Genomic DNA, 17,200 nt, shown 5'->3' with positions numbered 1-17,200 from the left:
TGCGTACAAGACCGGCTGAATTAAATTTCAAAAATTAAGGATATCATCAACACAAATTAGGATACATATTAAAAGCTTCACTTTTGCTGTTCATGTCTCATCCGGGTTTATAATTAGTCCTCCTTCTCACTCAGGTTCACAATTAGTCCTCCTTCTCATCCGTGTCAAACTTAACCTGCATCCACCGATCACGCGCCTCTTCAGGATTCCAGTTTTCATTGGCGCAGTTATCCTTTGCCTCTTTCAACCACTTGTTCCAATTTTTGGTTGCCGGCGCAAATCCACCCTTCTTGATCCAGCGAACGCTCTGAGTGGTTTGGATAGCCTTCCACATTGCCAGGGTATAGTTTGCGCTTGGTTCATCCTTCAATACCTCCACATTGTATCGACTCTTAATATCCCAAAGATCCTGTGGGTCCGTCAACAACGCCAAGGTCCAGTATGCGAGGTTGAGGATGATATAGGCAAGTCCGACGGCAATCTGAATCTTCCAACCGCAGTTACTGAAGAAAATAATGGAAGCCATCAGAAGTACCGTGCTGGTCGCGAGAAGAGCTTGGTGAACACGTCCGTTGTAGACGTAGGAACACTCTTCTGTTCCGGCGTACAGCTCGCGGGCAATCTCCTCACTGCATTCGATAGCAATGAACGCTCCGGATCGTGTACGGATGACTACGTCACCGGGGGGCACGACACCCTTGGCGTGTCGAACTGAGAGAATCGGGCGCCATTGTGCGGACAGGCAAGCTGTCGCAGTGGAGATGGACATGGTTCCGAGACCGAGGAAAGCGACAGCATCATGCTGCACACCGGCCCACACAAATAGCGCAATTGTAATCAGGAACGATATAAGTGTCAACAAGTTCAGTGATGTCCATGTGTGTAGTGGGATGACGGCTTTGCCTGGGGGAGCGCCCTGGCTGAGAATCCCCCCGTTATCCTCGACATCTTTCTTCTGGTAGGTGATTCGGTAGGATTGGAAGCGGAAAGACTTCAACTCTCCGATACGGTGGATCACATCCGCGAAGAAGTTGAGCTCCTGGAATTGGTTGCCGGAGTGAACGCCTACAACGGTCACATCCTTGACGGAGGGTAGTCGCTCTGGCCGGTCGGTATCCAGCATTGTTTCCGGGGCAGGTAAGAGACGGGGAAGACCAGCAAGATGAGAGGCAGTAATGTATTGGGCATGCTTTTCAATCGAGGAACCTCCGACCACGGCTAGCAAACCGACGATGTCGAAGCTCCAGGTGACAGCTTCATCGTCGACTTGGAGCGGGAACCAGACCATCTTGCTCTGATCTCTCTATCTTTTCCCTCGTCTTCTTGGTATCTTTCTGATCGCGAGAAGTCGAGAAACACAAAACTCTTGATATTAATTAGATACAAAAATGTCAAAGGGAAAAGAAAAAAAAGGTAAGCAACGTGGAAGAACGGGGGCTTGAGCTGAGTGAATCTGCACGGCGCGACCCACTTTTACGGAGGGGGGCTTTAGCTGAAGTTGGCGGCAGGAACAGTAGGCAACGAGCCGTCTGTCAGCCCCCGATTAGCTGTGTGAGCTTGGGCATCAAGAACCAATGGTAGCCAATGGTTTCTATACCAACGGAGTGACTCCAAGGTTATCGGAAGCAAAGAGTTCTTCTTTGGTAGAAGATCGACTGTCAAAAGCGGAGAACAGATGAATAGTTCGTCCCCGCCGAACTTGGGAGCTGTGGAGCTCCTGGAGGTTGGGATCTACAGTATACTGTGCCATACATACAAGCGTGCCAGGTGGTTACTGTCTCCCGTGAACATTGCGGGCCATATCGTCACGGTGGGTCTACGATGATGAACATTGGCACGGAGATAGATCTCCGTTCTGAGTATGGGGTGATCCTGATAGAATAATCGTACTTATCGAGTATCCATTGTACAGTACATCGCAAATTTATGACGAGGTATACAGACGGGATAACCCTTGAGTGGAGAAAAAGACAAAGATTTGGTTCAACTCCACTTGTCTTCCCTTGGTTCGCTATGTTTACTGTCCGAACCTCACAACGGGTATGCACATGTTCAAATGTGTAGGCATAACGGTCATTTCGTACACATCTTTTTACCCCGTTGAAACCTTGCAGTTTCTCATTTTCTTATAGGTGGTCTCGTCGGTAAGATATCCCACAATTCATGGGATTTCTTTGAAATCCAGCCATCCTATACTCGGTCGGGGTAGGTGGCTGGCTCAGCTGCGGGACCCGACTAGTTTAGCCCAACCACCACACTGGGTTACCATGCAAGCGATCCACCAGAATTCAAAGATTTCTCCAGAATCCCTGCTACGCGTCACGGTGTAAAAGATGCAGTTTTTTTTTTTCTTTTTTCCCCAAATTATTATACTTGGTGGCCTCCAAAATCCCGTCCGTGCAAACTAGCTATGCATTTTGAGCAAAGAAACCGGCTGTCAATTGACGATCTTACATTCTTCTAGGCCTAGTTTCTGGTAAGTACTAGTATACGCCACAAAAATGGGTTTGCATAATCTTCGTCCCTCGGAGATCGCCTTCGACCCTTAGATCTTCTCATTCGATAATGCCTGCCGTCCAGCACCATCGCCTGATGTCAATCCCTGAATGTATCGTTTGGCCGTGTCATCCATTTGCGAACCCGCAAGAACAACACCCATAATGTGGCCCACTAGCTGGCCCTGGGTGATGATGCCGCAGCGAATCACGTCGTTCATCAAGTCGTAAGTGCTGTGTGGCTTCAAGCCCCGCATAATGCGTTCTGTTGGCTTTAGTATTGTGTCTCACTGGACTCCCGTACTCCGTAATCGCGCGGGGAGGGGGGTATTGTACTCACTGCTAAGCGCCCAACTACAAGGCTTGGTGATCTCCACCTTGTATTTTTGAATCCAGGACTTGGGATACGAGGCTCGTAGTCCGACCGGGTGTCCCCAACTGGTGATGGATAACGTGCTGGTTTTACGGAACTCGGGTGTCATTTCGTCTTCCGTTGGCTTGATAGTGCCCTGGTTCTCCTGCGGCTCTTTGCTTTGCTCTTCGGTCGGCGTGGGTTTGGCTTCTTCAGACGTTCCGTCGGGCTTTGCGTCCGGGTCCTCATCTTCGCCTTCATCAAGATCTGTGGGTTCTGAGTACTAATTGCGCATATCTTCGGAAGGCGCTTGTATCTATTAACTCACCTTCATGATCATCTTCTTCCTCTCCCTTGGTTTCCTTGTTATCGTTTTCCTGTTCTGATTTGGACTTTTCGGCAGGCTTTGGCTTTGCATCGGGGATGTGGCCTGTAATTTCTTCCACAGCCAGCTTATCCTCTGGAAAGTCGCGTCAGTTTTGAATTGTCAAGAGAGCTTCTCATGAGTTGACAAACTATAGACAATAATTCCATGCTCAAATCGAGCATTGGCAGAGTATGAAATGAGGAAGAAGACATCGATAAATCCGATTAATCGGATCTTGCCAGCCCATTGGTCGCCATTGATGGAGATTTCCCAAGGGTGAATATCACTGAATCAATGATTAGCTTGAGATTTGAAAGCGAAAGAAAGTATTGCATAAAAATAAGAACATACCAGTCGCATTCTAGAGTAATATCTTGGACGGACCGGCCAAAGGTCTCCAATACTCGATGGTAGGAAGCCATTGTTGATTTAGATGGGAATTGAAAGTGCGATGTGAGATGCTTTGAGATGAGATGTACGGAGTATGAAATGTATGAATCTAATGACTGTATCAGTAAATTTGATTTGGAAACTGCAAAGTCTGGTAACCACTCAAGAGTCAAAGCGCGGTGGATCTCACTGTCATGAGCTGAAGGCTTGCCGGTATCCACTTGTGGATCAAATGTACAAGATGTTACTCCGCAACAAAAGAAAATAATAAAATAATAAAATAAAAAAAGACGCATAGAAAGCCCTCTTTCCCTGACGTATTCTTCGAATGTTTTCATCGGAGTGCTTGTACTCTACAAGTTAGATTGGCCTCCTCAGCTTTTCTTCCCCTCTTTTAGCAATCTTGTGGGTGGAGTCAGCTGAAAGCCAAAGCATCAACTTCGCAACCTTCCGTAGTCATTTCTGCTCAAGTCCCCGCCTTCATACAATTAAAATTCCCCTCCACTATCTGCTTTCCCCCCCCCTAATCGGCTCACTCGGCTCAACCACCTTGATATAAGCCTTTTCTCTGAGGTAGCCAGGTAGAAGGGCAAACCCCCTCCTCAATCTCAACTCTGCCCACGATACCGTCACAACCTACGGGTTTCAATGCAAAATGGGTTCCATTAGCAGCCTCAAAGCAACCCTCTCGGACAGCCTGGTCTCAAATTCGGCGTTTAGAGAGGCATTTGACATGGCCAGTTGGGCAACCGATCGCACAACTCGTCTTAAGAATGTCGTAATGGATGGTGAGCAAAAGCACAGGCTTCGCCGTGTCTTAAACCACTTCCTGACGCCAAGTGTCAAGCCTGTATTTGTGGATGATGAGGAAGAGGAACCCGATGCCGTTGATCGGGTTCCCGATAGTTGGCTCGCCAAGGCCGACGGTATATTAAAAATGCCCTACCGCATGATTGATGTCGAGACGAAGAACATGGTCCCTACATACACTCTTGGCATGCAAGACCAGTATTGTATTGTGTCTCATAGCTGGAAAGGCTCTGAGATCGGTTACGGATACTTTGATGCGGCAAAGAAATTCGACCCCAAGAAAGACTCCGAGTCCAATGGCGGAGAATCCCCGAATGATTTAAGCAGGGTCATCAACAAGTGCAAAGCCGATATCAGGGCTTTAGAAGAGAAGATTAATTCTGTGCTTCCGACTGTCACCCCAACTGCCGATGGAAAGCGGCCAGAAGATATCCAAACGCTTCTTCAGTGGTACACCGAAGCCAATACTGCCAGTTATAGCTTTGGAAGAGCTCAAAAAACCCATCATGATGCCGCGGCTGGTGTCTCGAGCGCCGAAAGAGAGACGGAGTATTACAATAATCTCTGGGGCACTCTCAATGCCCTCACCACCACAGAGCCTTCCGCCGACAAACCAGACCTCGCTACGGAAGACCCAGGTGTGAAAGAAGTTCGCTTGGCAATCGAAAGTCTGAATGAAGAAGCAGAAGAACGACGCAAAAAGGCGGAGGAAAATCTTACCAAAGCCTCCGAGACTCAAACAAAATACAATCCTACAATTGAGTTCTTTGAAAAGAATCGCGAGCTGTGCTACGGGATTGAGCAGCTGCTGGGCTCATTGCAACATATGCGGTCTTCTCGTAAGATCTCAAATTCCATTGACATTGCCAAGGAACTATTTGATACCCACTTTCTCCGAGGAGGAAAGCGGTATGTGTGGCTCGACACATGCTGTATCAACAAGGCGGACGGTGGTGAATTAACCGAGTCCCTGGCCCTTATGGGTGATTGGTATGAGAATGCCGATTTCTGCCTCGTACATGTTGACACTCCCCGCTGTGATGATACGTGGATTGAAGAGTGGAAAGAGTGGAAGAACCCAAATTACAATGCTGTCCCCGAGAACATGACGAGCTTTGACCAAATTGGCGCCATTGGAGCCAATGCCGCTGAGAGAGAACAGTTCCGGATCGAGTGGGCGACGCGTGGATGGACGTTGCAAGAGCTGGTGCTAAGTAAGGTGACTTACTATGTGAATTCGCACTGGAATAAGTTGGTGAGGCCAGTCGAGGCTATCGGCCCATTTTATTTCCTTCAACCCTTCCTCCAACAGTTCTTCATCCACCCATTTGTGGTCAATCACAATGAAATTTCCTCCGATCAGATGGAGGCACTCAAGAAACTTCTTTACCAGCCCTCTTCCAAGGATGGGAAGCCTTTCCTTGACGACGGGATGTCCCCAGAACATCAGCTTTCCGTCATGCTTCAAATCCTAGGGTTCTATCCGCCAAATGGCATCAAACCGAAAACAGCAGAGGCCCAAATTGGCAAAGCAGTCCTTGACGCCGCTGACCGGCTGCCTGTTGTTTTGAATGATTTGATGCCTAATTACTCCGAGACTCGTTGCCTGTCAAACCTCTCTGCTGCTAAGGAGCATCAAAACAACAGAGTGGCCGTATTCATCCACCTATTACGTCTTCTGAGAGCTGCCACAGACACCACCATTCTCGAGGACAGAAAGGCCATTGCGGAATTCAGCAAGATTAACAGCCTGACCAATTGGATCTATGGCCATGATTTCATGGATTCGTCCGCCAGCACTTCTCTTGTCACTGCAGCAGAGCGAGTCACCACAGTTGCTACCGACCAAGCATACTCCTTGATGGGTATTTTGGGAGTCCGATTCCCGGCCTTCCCTGCGGAAGGTCTTCCTAAAGCCTTAGCCCGTCTTTTTGATGAAGTTGTGATCTCATACAACGATGTCTCAGTCTTCAACTGGTTTGGAAAACACCATGGCAGCCCTCTCCATGGACGATCGCTGTACCCTGCCAGCATCGAAGCATTTGTGGACCCGGGCACCAACGCGAATATCAAGTCACGAGCCTACGCCAACCAGCGAATTCTCAAGTCCTTCCGAGCACAGCGTGTGCGCCAAAGTGAAACAGCTTCCAATGTCAACATGTTGCTGGCCGAGATGCTGGGTCTCACAAAGAAACTGCCGAACGAATGCTCGGTGTTCAAAAGCCTGGGTGTTCTCGCTGCCAAGATTAAAGAAACCAGCTTTGACAACCTGGAGGCCCGTCTCGGAAATCTAGCCAAGGTTGTTGAGAAGCTCCGAGAATTTACACCTGAAGATGACACTCCGGGAGCTACAAGCCCTACTGGCCTGGACCGAGTTAACTCGTTAGCTGAATCGGTTCGCTCGGCTAAGTTCGAGGTGCCCAAGTTCGAGGTCCCTAAATTCGAAGTGCCTAAGTTTGAAGTGCCCAAGATGTCCTTCGGAAGAAAAAAGGCCGCTCCCACCCCAGTCGAAGAAAAGAAACTGGAGGAGGGCCCTCCAACCCCGGTGCCAGTCCCAGAGGCCCCTGTCGATAAGTTCCAGGTCTTGAATGATTGTATTGAAGAGACCATCGCTGTCCTTAATGACAGAGATGCTCCGATTACAGAATCAAGCATGATCTTGCCCTTGGCCGCGAAGCCCGACACATCCAGCATGATGAGTCAAAACAACGGCGTCGACCAGGACTCAGACAAACGCGAGAAGAGAATGGTCTGCCCCAACCCAATCACCGTGAGCAGTGGTGGTATTCGTGGTATCTTCGATATCCAACGTGTGGTGGTCACCATGCTGGAGCCCCAAAAGCTGCGTTCTCGAGTCCGGACCGCTGTCAGCGGCCAGAAGATTGACGGATGGTGCACCGTCAGCACCGGTCTGTCGATGGCCCTGGTCTCTTTCTCCTGTGAGCGCGACGCACTCCAAACACAGCTCGATTTATCAGAGGTCATCAACAAGACCATCGATCCAGATGTGTCTCCCGCCGACGGCGACAACCCGACACCCGTCCAAAAGGATGGACAAAAGCAGACACTCCGCAGCCAACTGCGCCTGGAGAAGACCCGCGAAAAAATCCGAGTTGGCCGCATGATTTCCTTCGTGCAGAAGCCCAACCTCGACGGCGTTGCCGGAGAGTGGGTGCTGGCTCGATTCTCTGGGGCCCCAGGAGCCAAGTGGTTCCTATGTCTCCTGGAACTGGGAGCCGGAAACGATTTCTATGGACGCCGTATTCCCACTGATGCCTTTAGCTTCGAGGACGCTGCTCCCGAGCAAGGTTTGACGGAGTACTGGCACCAGTTTACCACGGAGAAGAAGGCGCGAACTTGCGATACGCTGGATATGTATCTCAATCGACAGAAGATGTGGAAGAATGCTGGCAAGAATATGCATGAGATGCAGAACATGCAGCATACGCAGCAGATGCAGGAGTCGCAGGCCAAGGGTGAGAAGGACCACCTCGACTGGGATATGGCGATGGATATAATGCAGAATCTCTCTTTGGATACTTTGGAGAAGACCATCAATTTGGGTAAGATGACGGGTTATGGCATTGGAGGCCTGGGCGCTGAACTTTGGGCCCTGCATCTGGAATCTCGCATTGAGAAGTGTGCTTTGAAACGTGTGCCCATCGCCTTGCGAACACCTGTCAAGGATCTCGATCACAACAGGAAATTGCTACCTGCCATGTTCCATGCTGGTCGTGAGATGCATATGTTCTAAGGGCAAAACTTGGGGGAAGATGATTTCCTAGCAGACGATTATATTCAATCTTATATTTTTCTTTGTTTTGGCTTTGACCGGAATAGTAGTACGTATTTTGAAAATTTGAATGATACAAGATCTACTTCCAAGGTTTTCTAGAGTTCATGCACAGCTTGACTTTTGCAATTAGACCTTCACACTTTGGCACTAGGTAACACTGGACACCCAAATCACTCTACCACCACCCCAGAAGCGATTTAGAATAGCTGGTATTCTGGAAGGACAACTATTATGTTATTGATATTTGGAATGTCAAGTTTTGAAAACAAATGATAAATAATAATGGAGCAGGGTGACTTCATACAAAGAGAAATCGATAGGCAATCGATAGGTATCATCGTCTTATACCTGTATCCTATTCAATGTTATAAAATCAACTCCTACACCACGGTCCATGATTTTTGTTAGCTCTGGCTCTAGTAGACTTGCAATTAGACTAAGTAGAGCTCAAATTAATTTTAAAAAGCGAAAATAATCCAATAATGGTTGGGGAATAGAAAGATGGGTATTTTTGCTGGGAAAAGATAACAGGGCAATGCGCGGCGGTTTTGGTAAAATTCCACTTTTACCTAAATAATTCGACCACCACTCCAATAGCGATTCGAAAAGGCTGATATTCAAATAGGATACTCCGAAAGCTATTCAGAATTAGATCGCAGAGTTTTGGAAAGAAATAAATAATAATGGTGCTGTAATGTGGAAATGGGGGTGCAAGTTCTGTGCTCATCCACCCTTTTAATGCTCAGGTGCCTCTCAAACATACAAGGTTGGGTATCGTTTTCCTTCAAACACCTAGTAAGCAGACTTCGAACTTTGAAAATAGATATTAATTTGAATTCTCAATATATTTGGTATTGTAAACGACTGAATAACTAAGGTTGAAAACAGAGATATTAGAAATGCGCAATGTAAATTACTACCAGATGGTTTACAGCCCCTTCCCAAAAAGCTCTTCTCCGACCTCTTTCAATAACGGTTCCTTTTGCAAGGCCTCTATCTTAGACTTGGCCGCAATGGTTTCCGAGACTCCCATTGCACGACAAAGATCTACCACCGATCCATCTAGGTCGGCCTCGTAAACAAAAAGCCCAAGTGCAAACAGCAATCCATGTAAAGCCTCGGGGCTCTGGTCCTCGCGTGATGTAGCCTCCAGCAAAGAGGCAAGTAGCTCAACCTGGTCCTCTTCGGGCAAGGGATCTGTTTCACCATCAAACCGCGCATTGTGGTTAAATGCAGCGAGGTTGTATGCAAAAGAAGCTGCTACAACACGGAGGTTCGCGTGTGAATCGAGAAGGGAATTTGTTGCGAGTGCAAGACAGGTTTCTCGCAAGGGTGAGGAGGTTGAGGCTAGCTGGTGAGGGTATAGAGCTGTGCTGAAAAGATTACAGGCCAGTTGCAACGCAACGATGCGCAAATTATACGGAGATGAGGATAGTTCTTCGTTCGATAGTGGGGAGAGGAGAGTAAGGAGGGTGGCGTGTTGTGACTCTTCGGCAAAATAGCCACTCACGCGTGGGTCAAGGAACAAGAGACGAACGAGGTCCACGACAGCAAAGTGGCAGTCCACTGGGAGGGTGGGATATTTGGACTGCAACGCGGCGGCGAAAGCGTGGAGATCTGGGACTCGGGTATCCGCCGCGGGAGCCTTATTGTCGACAGAATGACGGGTCTTGACGAAGTCTATGACTGGTGCAATACCAGCTGCATCTTTAAACTCCGTTGGTAATTTTTGCACAAGTTTGTCTAGTGGCGGGACTTTTTTGTACATGACAAAGTTGGTAATGTGCCGTTGGAAACTGGGCATTCGGAGCTTTCTGTGGGGGTGAGATGGATTGGCCATCTCGAGAAGCATCCGCACGTTTCCTTGAAGCTGTGCTGGGTTGGCACCAGCCCACTGGTCGAGTTTTTGGCCCTTGAGGAAAGTCATAAAAGTAGGAGTTGCGCGCACGCTGTACTTCATGCTGACATCATAAGCTGAGCCGATATCGACCTTGATGAGCCTAGCTTTTTCACCAGCCTCCTCGGCTAGTTCATCGTATGTCGGGTAGACCACTTTGCAAGGTGGACAAGTGGACGACGTGAAAAAGATAACCGCGCATGTGTTTGATGCTGCAGCCAACTGGCTCTCAAGCTGGGCTAAGTTGCTAACATTGCGAACTCTCCCCAGTGGTGTTTGATATACAGGTGCAGGCTGGCGCGCCGGTGGTGCAGCACTTGGCCCCGGGATTGGACCCGCACCGCCGCCCTGGGTAACCCCCTTCAGTGCGGACTCGATCTGAGGCTTCATCATTTGACCAAATGGGGTATCTAGGAATGTGCTAGGCAGATTCCGGATCTTCTCTGGGATGCTTTTGCCCACGAGGAACATTGAAAAATCCTGTGTAAAGTTGTTGCAGTTATGGAGAAATAGATCATAAGACTAAAATATGTTAGATTTAATCACTCATCGCATAGATTTCGTTGCGGTGCGACCGACCTCCGGAGTGTAAATTTCTGCCAGAGAGCCAAGGTACTCTTCGATCACATCAGTCGGGAGCTCTGTCGAGCCCAGATGTATCCTCTCCATCGGCTGCCCGTGGTGAGTGCTTCCAGGAATAGCGGTCTGGATTCCTTGACCAAAGTAATATTCCACACCCCCAACCACAATGGATGTATGGTAGATGGCATCCATCTGGGTTCCCGTCAAGGCGGCAGAGTACTAATGATGATATGTGAGACGATGTTCTTGAATATCTGTTGCGTCATGTGTTTATTGGGACATACCATACGCGCAAGACCCTATAAGAGTGGTTAATTAACTGGATTGTTTGAGCATACGCAGTGTGTATGCTTACCTTGGAAAGGTCATAGACGTAGAGCTCAACATCCATGGCTACAATTTGTCAATACTGTATGTATTCAAATGTTTGGAATTTTTGATAAGGGCGGGACTGGATTGATAACCTTTCCAAGGTTGGTCCAGCATGCAGGCACCAATCGGATCACGTCAGCACCTTGGGTTCGGATGCTTTCGACTGTTTTCTAAACAATAAAAAAAAAAGTTTCTTAATATCAAATGATCAAGATGTACTCGCTTGGCCAGGCCTCTCTTGTTTGCGTACGCCCGGCAAACTTATGCTTTCGCTGCACGGGTCACCCACTGTTGACGCGTATGCTGTAGCCTGGATATGTATGTAGGTCACTATTGTTTTTGGCTGGCAGTCGTAAGTGGGGCTGTCAACTGGTGGGTAAACTCCTAAAAAGAAATAGACATAAAAGAACGTTCAGGCCCGGAATCGAACCCGGACATGTAAATCTTCTGAATAGCCTCACACCTCAACGAAGCTCCAGCAAGGGAAAAAAAAAAAACTGGTAGCTTCTCTTTGATTGAGCGTGTCATCCTTAGTGCAGGGGCCATGCTAATCTTCTCTGTATATTTTCATTTGACCAAATGTCCCGAAGGACACTATGTTAACCAAATAACTCAATATAAGGTGTCTTTTTTCTGCCACCGCCGGGAGTGGAAGTGACTCCACTTTACCCCGTCGCATTCCACTTCTCTGCTATCACAGCTACAGCCAATTTTACCCGACATTTTCAACTGAGAGTTCCATTTCTGGAGTACTGAGATGGTATGCTTCGCTTGACTTTCTTTTTCCAAACTAAGTGAAGACCCAGACTAACTCGCTTCCCACCATAGCCTCCTCAGAGGCGTGGAGCTGCCGCCAGCTCCTCCTCGGCAGGTCCCAAGCGTGCGCGCCCCTCCAAGCTCGCCAAAGAGAACAATATCAGCGCAGAAGAAGAGAATGAAATCAAAGAGGTCTTCCATATTTTCGCCGATAAGCACAAGGATTTCCCCGCAGAGAAAGAGGGCGTCGTTCCACGAGAAGACGTGCGAAAAGCACTCGTGTATGTACTACACCCTCCAAAACCTACTATACATGCGACCCCTAGGCCCTTCTTCAACATTACTTTTCTCTACTTTCCTCGCCTGTTTGATCTACACGATCTCCGCATACTAGTCTGCTCACAACTATACCCCAATCTAGCGCCCTAGGCCTTCCTCCAGAAGACTCTACTGAACTCTCCGAGATCCTCTCCGCCCTCGACCCAACTAGTACAGGCTACATCCCATACGGCCCTTTCGTTTCCGTTGCTGCCGCGAAACTGCGCTCGCGTGATGACGATGCCATGGTCGAAGAAGTAGATCATGCATATCAGCTTTTCACACGCGGAACAGACGGGCCGATAACAATGAACCACTTGCGGCGCATTGCGCGCGAGCTGAAAGAGGATTCGGTGGATGATGATTTGCTTCGGGATATGATTGCTGAAGCTAATGGGGGTGCGGGCTTGAGTGCGGGCGTTACATTGGAGCAGTTTCATGATGTCATGACGCGCGCGGGAGTTTTCTAGAATGTACATCGTACTTTCTACAGCATGGGGACCGTCCGCTTGTAAATTTGTTTGTCAATTAGGATTGGTGTACTGCTTTTCAATATTTGGCGTTTATTGTGCCATGGGCTAGGGGGCGTTAACAACTGCATAGCGTGGACAATGCATCGGGATTACCAAAAGCAAAGAGGCTTTTGGCTTGATTTTTCAACATTTGAAGATCATCGAGGGCCAATTTATAGGAATTTAAAAGCTTATCTGCTAGGACTAAGCCATGGTCGCTTTGAGTATTGTTTGTTTGTTGATGAATACATACATGACATCCTCCTGTCCATTCGTCTGCCGCGTGTGAAAGAATTACTAAGTCCCAGAACACAAAAAAAGTAAGAAAAAAACAAATATAAGATGAAGCACGCGCGAAGGATCAAGTAAAAAATAAAGAAGGAGGGATTGAAAAAAAGGGAGAAGTGGGGGGAAAACAGGCAGAAGATATGGCCCGCGCATCAACTATCAAAATCCCCCCTGGGGAAACACAAGGATTGCATATCGTTCCTGGCAAGGACAGCGAGAGTGGTACCCATCCATTCGTGGTCAAGAAGTTTACTAATGATGTGTTAGTGGATAGCAGAGAGAGAAACACCGAAGAATGCGATAATTACTCACCGAAATCTCGGCCATACCGAGGTCTTCACCACCGTTGGCTTGTGGAGCAGCACCGTTGACGGGCGCACTGTTGTCAGCAGGGGCATTCTCACCACCAGCAAAGTAGTCAACCATTTCAGCATCCAACTCCTCGACGCTCTTAGGCTTTCCACGGCCGGCGTTGCGGCCGGTGTTGCGGCCACGGCGGCTGGTGTTACCGCGGGCATTGCCAGCAGTGTTGGTGTTAGCCGCCTTGTTAGCGGTGGCGGGCTTCGGCTTGGACTTTGGCTTCTGACTAGTCAAGGGTGAGCACCTGGACATTAAGATTTGACGAGAAAGTACTTACGGAGCAATGCGCTCGTTCAAAGGCTTAGAAACGGGAACGGCAGGAACGTAAGAGGCGTCGTAGACAAGTTCGATCTGTTCAGGATTGTCAATAAACCGAATATGATACATCGAGAGAGAAAAAAGCTTGCGAACCTTGATGGCACGACCATCGACCAGCAGTCCATTGAGCTCCTTGGCGGCCTTGGCAGCGGTGTCGGCTTTGGCGAAGATAATCGAAGCAATGCCTCGGCTAGTACCGTTTTGGTTGTAGGTGAGCATCACCTTCTTGACAGGACCTGCGGACTTGGTGAAGTATTCCTATATCGTAGATAGACGATCAGTATTTTCGTCCGGTGGTTTGAGCTGCGTCAACAGTGATCGAGTGTCGAAGGCAAACAACGGCGACAACGTGAACGTAGACAATCCCAAAGCGAGAGCATCAGCGAGCACACGGTGGTGGCAATAACCAGACCCAATCCCACAATCCTAAGGCGCATTTTTCAATGGATACAACTTGCAAGAGAGCTGACTTCTACATGACACCATAGACCACAGTTGTCCAGAATTAAATCCCATCCCATCCTTTTATGCACTTCGTTCAACAATGTTCCCAAGTTCAAAAATCCATCAATCGAGTGCGACTAGCTTGAACGCCAAACATAATCTCCGGAAGTGACATTGTATACGCATGCCCACGCCCACTGCGTATCACTAGCCAGGAGTTTGCCATTTGTTCTCGTCGTCGTCATACAGGTGACAAACTTGACAGGTGATCGGAGGCAACCACGGCTTCTTCATATCACGGTAATGGGATTCACCCCAGGGGGTGATGAGAGTTCTCGATCAGCTCAAGAAGATTCACCGTGCAGCAGATGTGGAAACCCTAGTCGCCCAAAGATAGTCTCTGCTAGTTCACCGGTGTGCTCGCTGATGTCCCTCTGAAGCTGGCAACGTAAAGTAGGAATAGGAGTGGGGCGGGATTTCGAAATCGGGCCAAGATGAAATCTTTGGATCTCCTATCCTTGGCAGAGTACTCAGAAATTGTAAGGCGGGCAGATCGCCTTACGATTCCTTGACAAGGCAGACAGGGCTTCTGAAAACCGTACTGGTCATCATCTCAACTTCCCACTTCGTATGGTGCCAGCCCAAAGATGGCGCAGAAGCGTTTCAGGAAGCCCTGTCTGTGCCAACACGGGGCCACAGCCACCAAAACAGGTATGGGAGGGGTGGCAGTTTAGAACACGAGTCGGCGTTGATTGCACCTCGAAGGGTTCGAAAGCAAAGATGGCGATCACAGCCAAGGCGAGGGCCTTCAGATCAACATACCTTGATATTGGCCTCAGTCACATCGGCAGGCTGAACAGGTTAGTTTACGGATTCAAGAGAGTGGATGAGTAGTTCAACGTACCAATCCGCTCACGATGATCTTGCTAGAAGCAGTTGGCGCAGCAGGAGTAGGGTGGACAGCCTTTGCGCCCGGCTTGGGGCCTCTGGCAGACTTCTTCACACCTCCAACGGAGGGCTTGGCAGGAGCAGCACGACGGTTGGTGCGACGGCGAGCAGTCTGGCGACGGTTACCGACGAGGTCATCGAGAGACTTGTCAAGATTGGCAGACATGGTGGATGAGAGTCGGGAGTGAGGAGGAAAAGCTGGTGATTTCAGGAGCCTTGCGGTCGCGAGAAGAACGCGTCGATGGCAAATGCGCGAGAAAGTTGAGAGCGACCTTGAGAGAGTCGATCAAAAGAGAAGTTGCAAATGGGAGGTTTTGGGAGATAGATTTTTGACCGGAGGAAGGAATAATCGATTTCGTTTTAGGCAGAGAGTGAACGGGAGACAAGGAGGACCGGAGGGTTGGGGAGGTGAAAGGGAGAGTCAAATGGGGGGCGGCACGCTAGTCTAGTTTTGGATAGTCGGGCACCGCAGTTACCAGTACATCTCTTTCCGCGTACGGGGTGAAGCGTAATAGATGATAGATACTACTAGTACATTAAAACGACCCCTTTCCCACCTATCAGCTATACCATTCTTGTTCATAAAAGCATATAATCCTCCTCGCTGTCATGAAGATCCTTCTCGCTTAGGATTTCCGTCCCCCTTCGACTAAACGCTGTTTCTTATGTGAATGTGGTATGCCTTATTATCAGTACCTACTAGTTAGTAGACTTCACATCAAATATCGAACCTACTACTAGGTACTACTAGGTGCACTAAATAGGGGAGAATTTAGTATTGTATATGATATTACTGTCCTCCTCTGGCCTCGGGTTTATGTACACCCACGTTTCAACCCTGTATCAAGGCCACTATAGGGCTTACTTCGGACTAAATCCGATCACATAATCACAAAGCGGTAGTAAAAATCATTCATTCTATGTAGGTCCAGCCTGCATGCGCCTGCAGATGAAGGAATCGTATTCTGGACTCCTTTCAAAATTAACAAAGACGACCAAAGACGATCCAAGCGCGGTCGAGGCGCTTCGAAGGTATGATGGAAGTAAAGGGGGAAACGGAAGATGTAGTCCCAAACAATGGATCAACTCTTTAGGGCTTCCAGGCGGTCTCGCATTTGTTCGAGGGTCGCTTCCTGGTCCTCGAATTCTGGCTCGGCAACCGGGGCCTCCTCGACTGGCGACTCGGGCTTGGCCGGTGCTTGGGAAAGTTTGCTCTGCAAAATCTCCTGTAAAATCCTGTCTACCTCTTCGTCGGCCTCGAGGTCCTCCGATTCCAGCATATCATCAATAGGCATGGCATCGTCCACCATTTCCTCGATAATCCCGGCCTTTATCAACTCCGTAGAAAGCTGATGCATGGTATGTTGAAGCTCCGGCATTCGCACCAATGTATTCACATCTTTCATGATCGCGGTCGACTTTTGTAGACTGCCTTGAATCTTGCGAACGGAAAACGCCTCGTTGACTTGCATCCCCACGCTTTGTAATTGAGCGCGGCTCGTGTTTAAACGCGAACTTTGCTTGCGGATTCGCACCAGCTCTCGGGCAAATGTCTTGGTTTCGCTCATTGCTTGTTTTGCTTGCGATGGGTTTCTCTGCGCTCGCTTGGAGGCATTAATGATATATTGTCGTGTCTTATTATCAAGGATTTTGAGCTGGTTGAGGTCTCGGTCGAGTTGCCGGGTATTTGCGCGGATGAGGGCATTGCATTTTCTCATCTGATAATCTAACAGTCAGAGGATTGAACTGAATGCGGTGTTACCTGACGGTTGATGGGTATCTTGCCTACCTGAACTTGGGGGTCAGGCCCAAAGAAGACTGCCTTTAACGTCTCCATAATTTTGTTGCTATTGTCGGTAGGGAAATCTTGTAAAATAACTCAAGTGTCGTCTTTCTGGATGATCTGAGTCCCAAGTAGTAGGTAGATTCAAGGTGTTGAGCAACGTGGGATGGTTGGTGGACTAGGCGCACGCTTTGCAGTAATGGCGGGGGTAGTAACAATACTGGGATTGAACAGACACCAAGAAAACTACTAGTAAGGACAAGGCGGAATCCCTCAGCAGACAGAAATGCTGAATACTCGTGTTTGTCTTATCTGGATTGCGATGCCTGCGGCAACTTGGCGGAGGGGGGCAGGAAGTGCTTAGTCAGATATATTGCGATTTCCGCTCTTTCGCCTGAAAAGCAAGGCCTAA

General features: G+C 48.6%; 8 protein-coding genes across 8 annotated transcripts; 2 read left to right on the top strand and 6 right to left on the bottom strand.

Annotated features, from left to right (window-relative positions):
- Nucleotides 1-142: 142 nt before the first annotated feature.
- Nucleotides 143-1,288, bottom strand: N7466_002147 (uncharacterized protein; the record flags this gene model as incomplete). Its single annotated transcript, XM_057161545.1, has 1 exon — nt 143-1,288. The coding sequence occupies one exon, from the start codon at nt 1,286-1,288 to the stop codon at nt 143-145; it is 1,146 nt and encodes a 381-aa protein (XP_057024830.1).
- A 1,257-nt stretch (nt 1,289-2,545) lies between these two features.
- N7466_002146 (uncharacterized protein) lies at nt 2,546-2,752 on the bottom strand (the record flags this gene model as incomplete). Its single annotated transcript, XM_057161544.1, has 1 exon — nt 2,546-2,752. The coding sequence occupies one exon, from the start codon at nt 2,750-2,752 to the stop codon at nt 2,546-2,548; it is 207 nt and encodes a 68-aa protein (XP_057024829.1).
- Nucleotides 2,753-2,782: 30 nt separating this feature from the next.
- On the bottom strand, nt 2,783-3,574 carry N7466_002145 (uncharacterized protein; the record flags this gene model as incomplete). The annotated part of the gene is made up of 3 exons (XM_057161543.1): nt 2,783-3,102; nt 3,176-3,305; nt 3,566-3,574. 3 exons carry the CDS (start codon nt 3,572-3,574, stop codon nt 2,783-2,785), a joined length of 459 nt encoding a protein of 152 aa, XP_057024828.1.
- A 685-nt stretch (nt 3,575-4,259) lies between these two features.
- Nucleotides 4,260-8,168, top strand: N7466_002144 (uncharacterized protein; the record flags this gene model as incomplete). The annotated part of the gene is made up of 1 exon (XM_057161542.1): nt 4,260-8,168. One exon carries the CDS (start codon nt 4,260-4,262, stop codon nt 8,166-8,168), a length of 3,909 nt encoding a protein of 1,302 aa, XP_057024827.1.
- Nucleotides 8,169-9,138: 970 nt separating this feature from the next.
- Nucleotides 9,139-11,080, bottom strand: N7466_002143 (bifunctional C97 family peptidase/thioredoxin family protein; the record flags this gene model as incomplete). The annotated part of the gene is made up of 4 exons (XM_057161541.1): nt 9,139-10,629; nt 10,687-10,908; nt 10,974-10,988; nt 11,045-11,080. 4 exons carry the CDS (start codon nt 11,078-11,080, stop codon nt 9,139-9,141), a joined length of 1,764 nt encoding a protein of 587 aa, XP_057024826.1.
- A 738-nt stretch (nt 11,081-11,818) lies between these two features.
- N7466_002142 (EF-hand superfamily Ca2+-modulated protein) lies at nt 11,819-12,605 on the top strand (the record flags this gene model as incomplete). Its single annotated transcript, XM_057161540.1, has 3 exons — nt 11,819-11,821; nt 11,890-12,098; nt 12,239-12,605. 3 exons carry the CDS (start codon nt 11,819-11,821, stop codon nt 12,603-12,605), a joined length of 579 nt encoding a protein of 192 aa, XP_057024825.1.
- Nucleotides 12,606-13,184: 579 nt separating this feature from the next.
- Nucleotides 13,185-15,171, bottom strand: N7466_002141 (putative RNA annealing protein Yra1; the record flags this gene model as incomplete). Its single annotated transcript, XM_057161539.1, has 5 exons — nt 13,185-13,187; nt 13,248-13,521; nt 13,573-13,871; nt 14,880-14,909; nt 14,962-15,171. The coding sequence occupies 5 exons, from the start codon at nt 15,169-15,171 to the stop codon at nt 13,185-13,187; spliced, it is 816 nt and encodes a 271-aa protein (XP_057024824.1).
- Nucleotides 15,172-16,087: 916 nt separating this feature from the next.
- On the bottom strand, nt 16,088-16,842 carry N7466_002140 (ESCRT-III subunit protein VPS24; the record flags this gene model as incomplete). Its single annotated transcript, XM_057161538.1, has 2 exons — nt 16,088-16,723; nt 16,795-16,842. The coding sequence occupies 2 exons, from the start codon at nt 16,840-16,842 to the stop codon at nt 16,088-16,090; spliced, it is 684 nt and encodes a 227-aa protein (XP_057024823.1).
- Nucleotides 16,843-17,200: the final 358 nt, after the last annotated feature.

Source organism: Penicillium verhagenii (assembly GCF_028828195.1).
Source record: "Penicillium verhagenii strain IBT 33310 chromosome Unknown utg000003l_segment0_segment0, whole genome shotgun sequence".
Lineage (NCBI taxonomy): Eukaryota > Fungi > Ascomycota > Eurotiomycetes > Eurotiales > Aspergillaceae > Penicillium > Penicillium verhagenii.
Note: the sequence above shows the minus strand (reverse complement) of the source record. Positions and strands in the feature narration are given on the sequence as shown.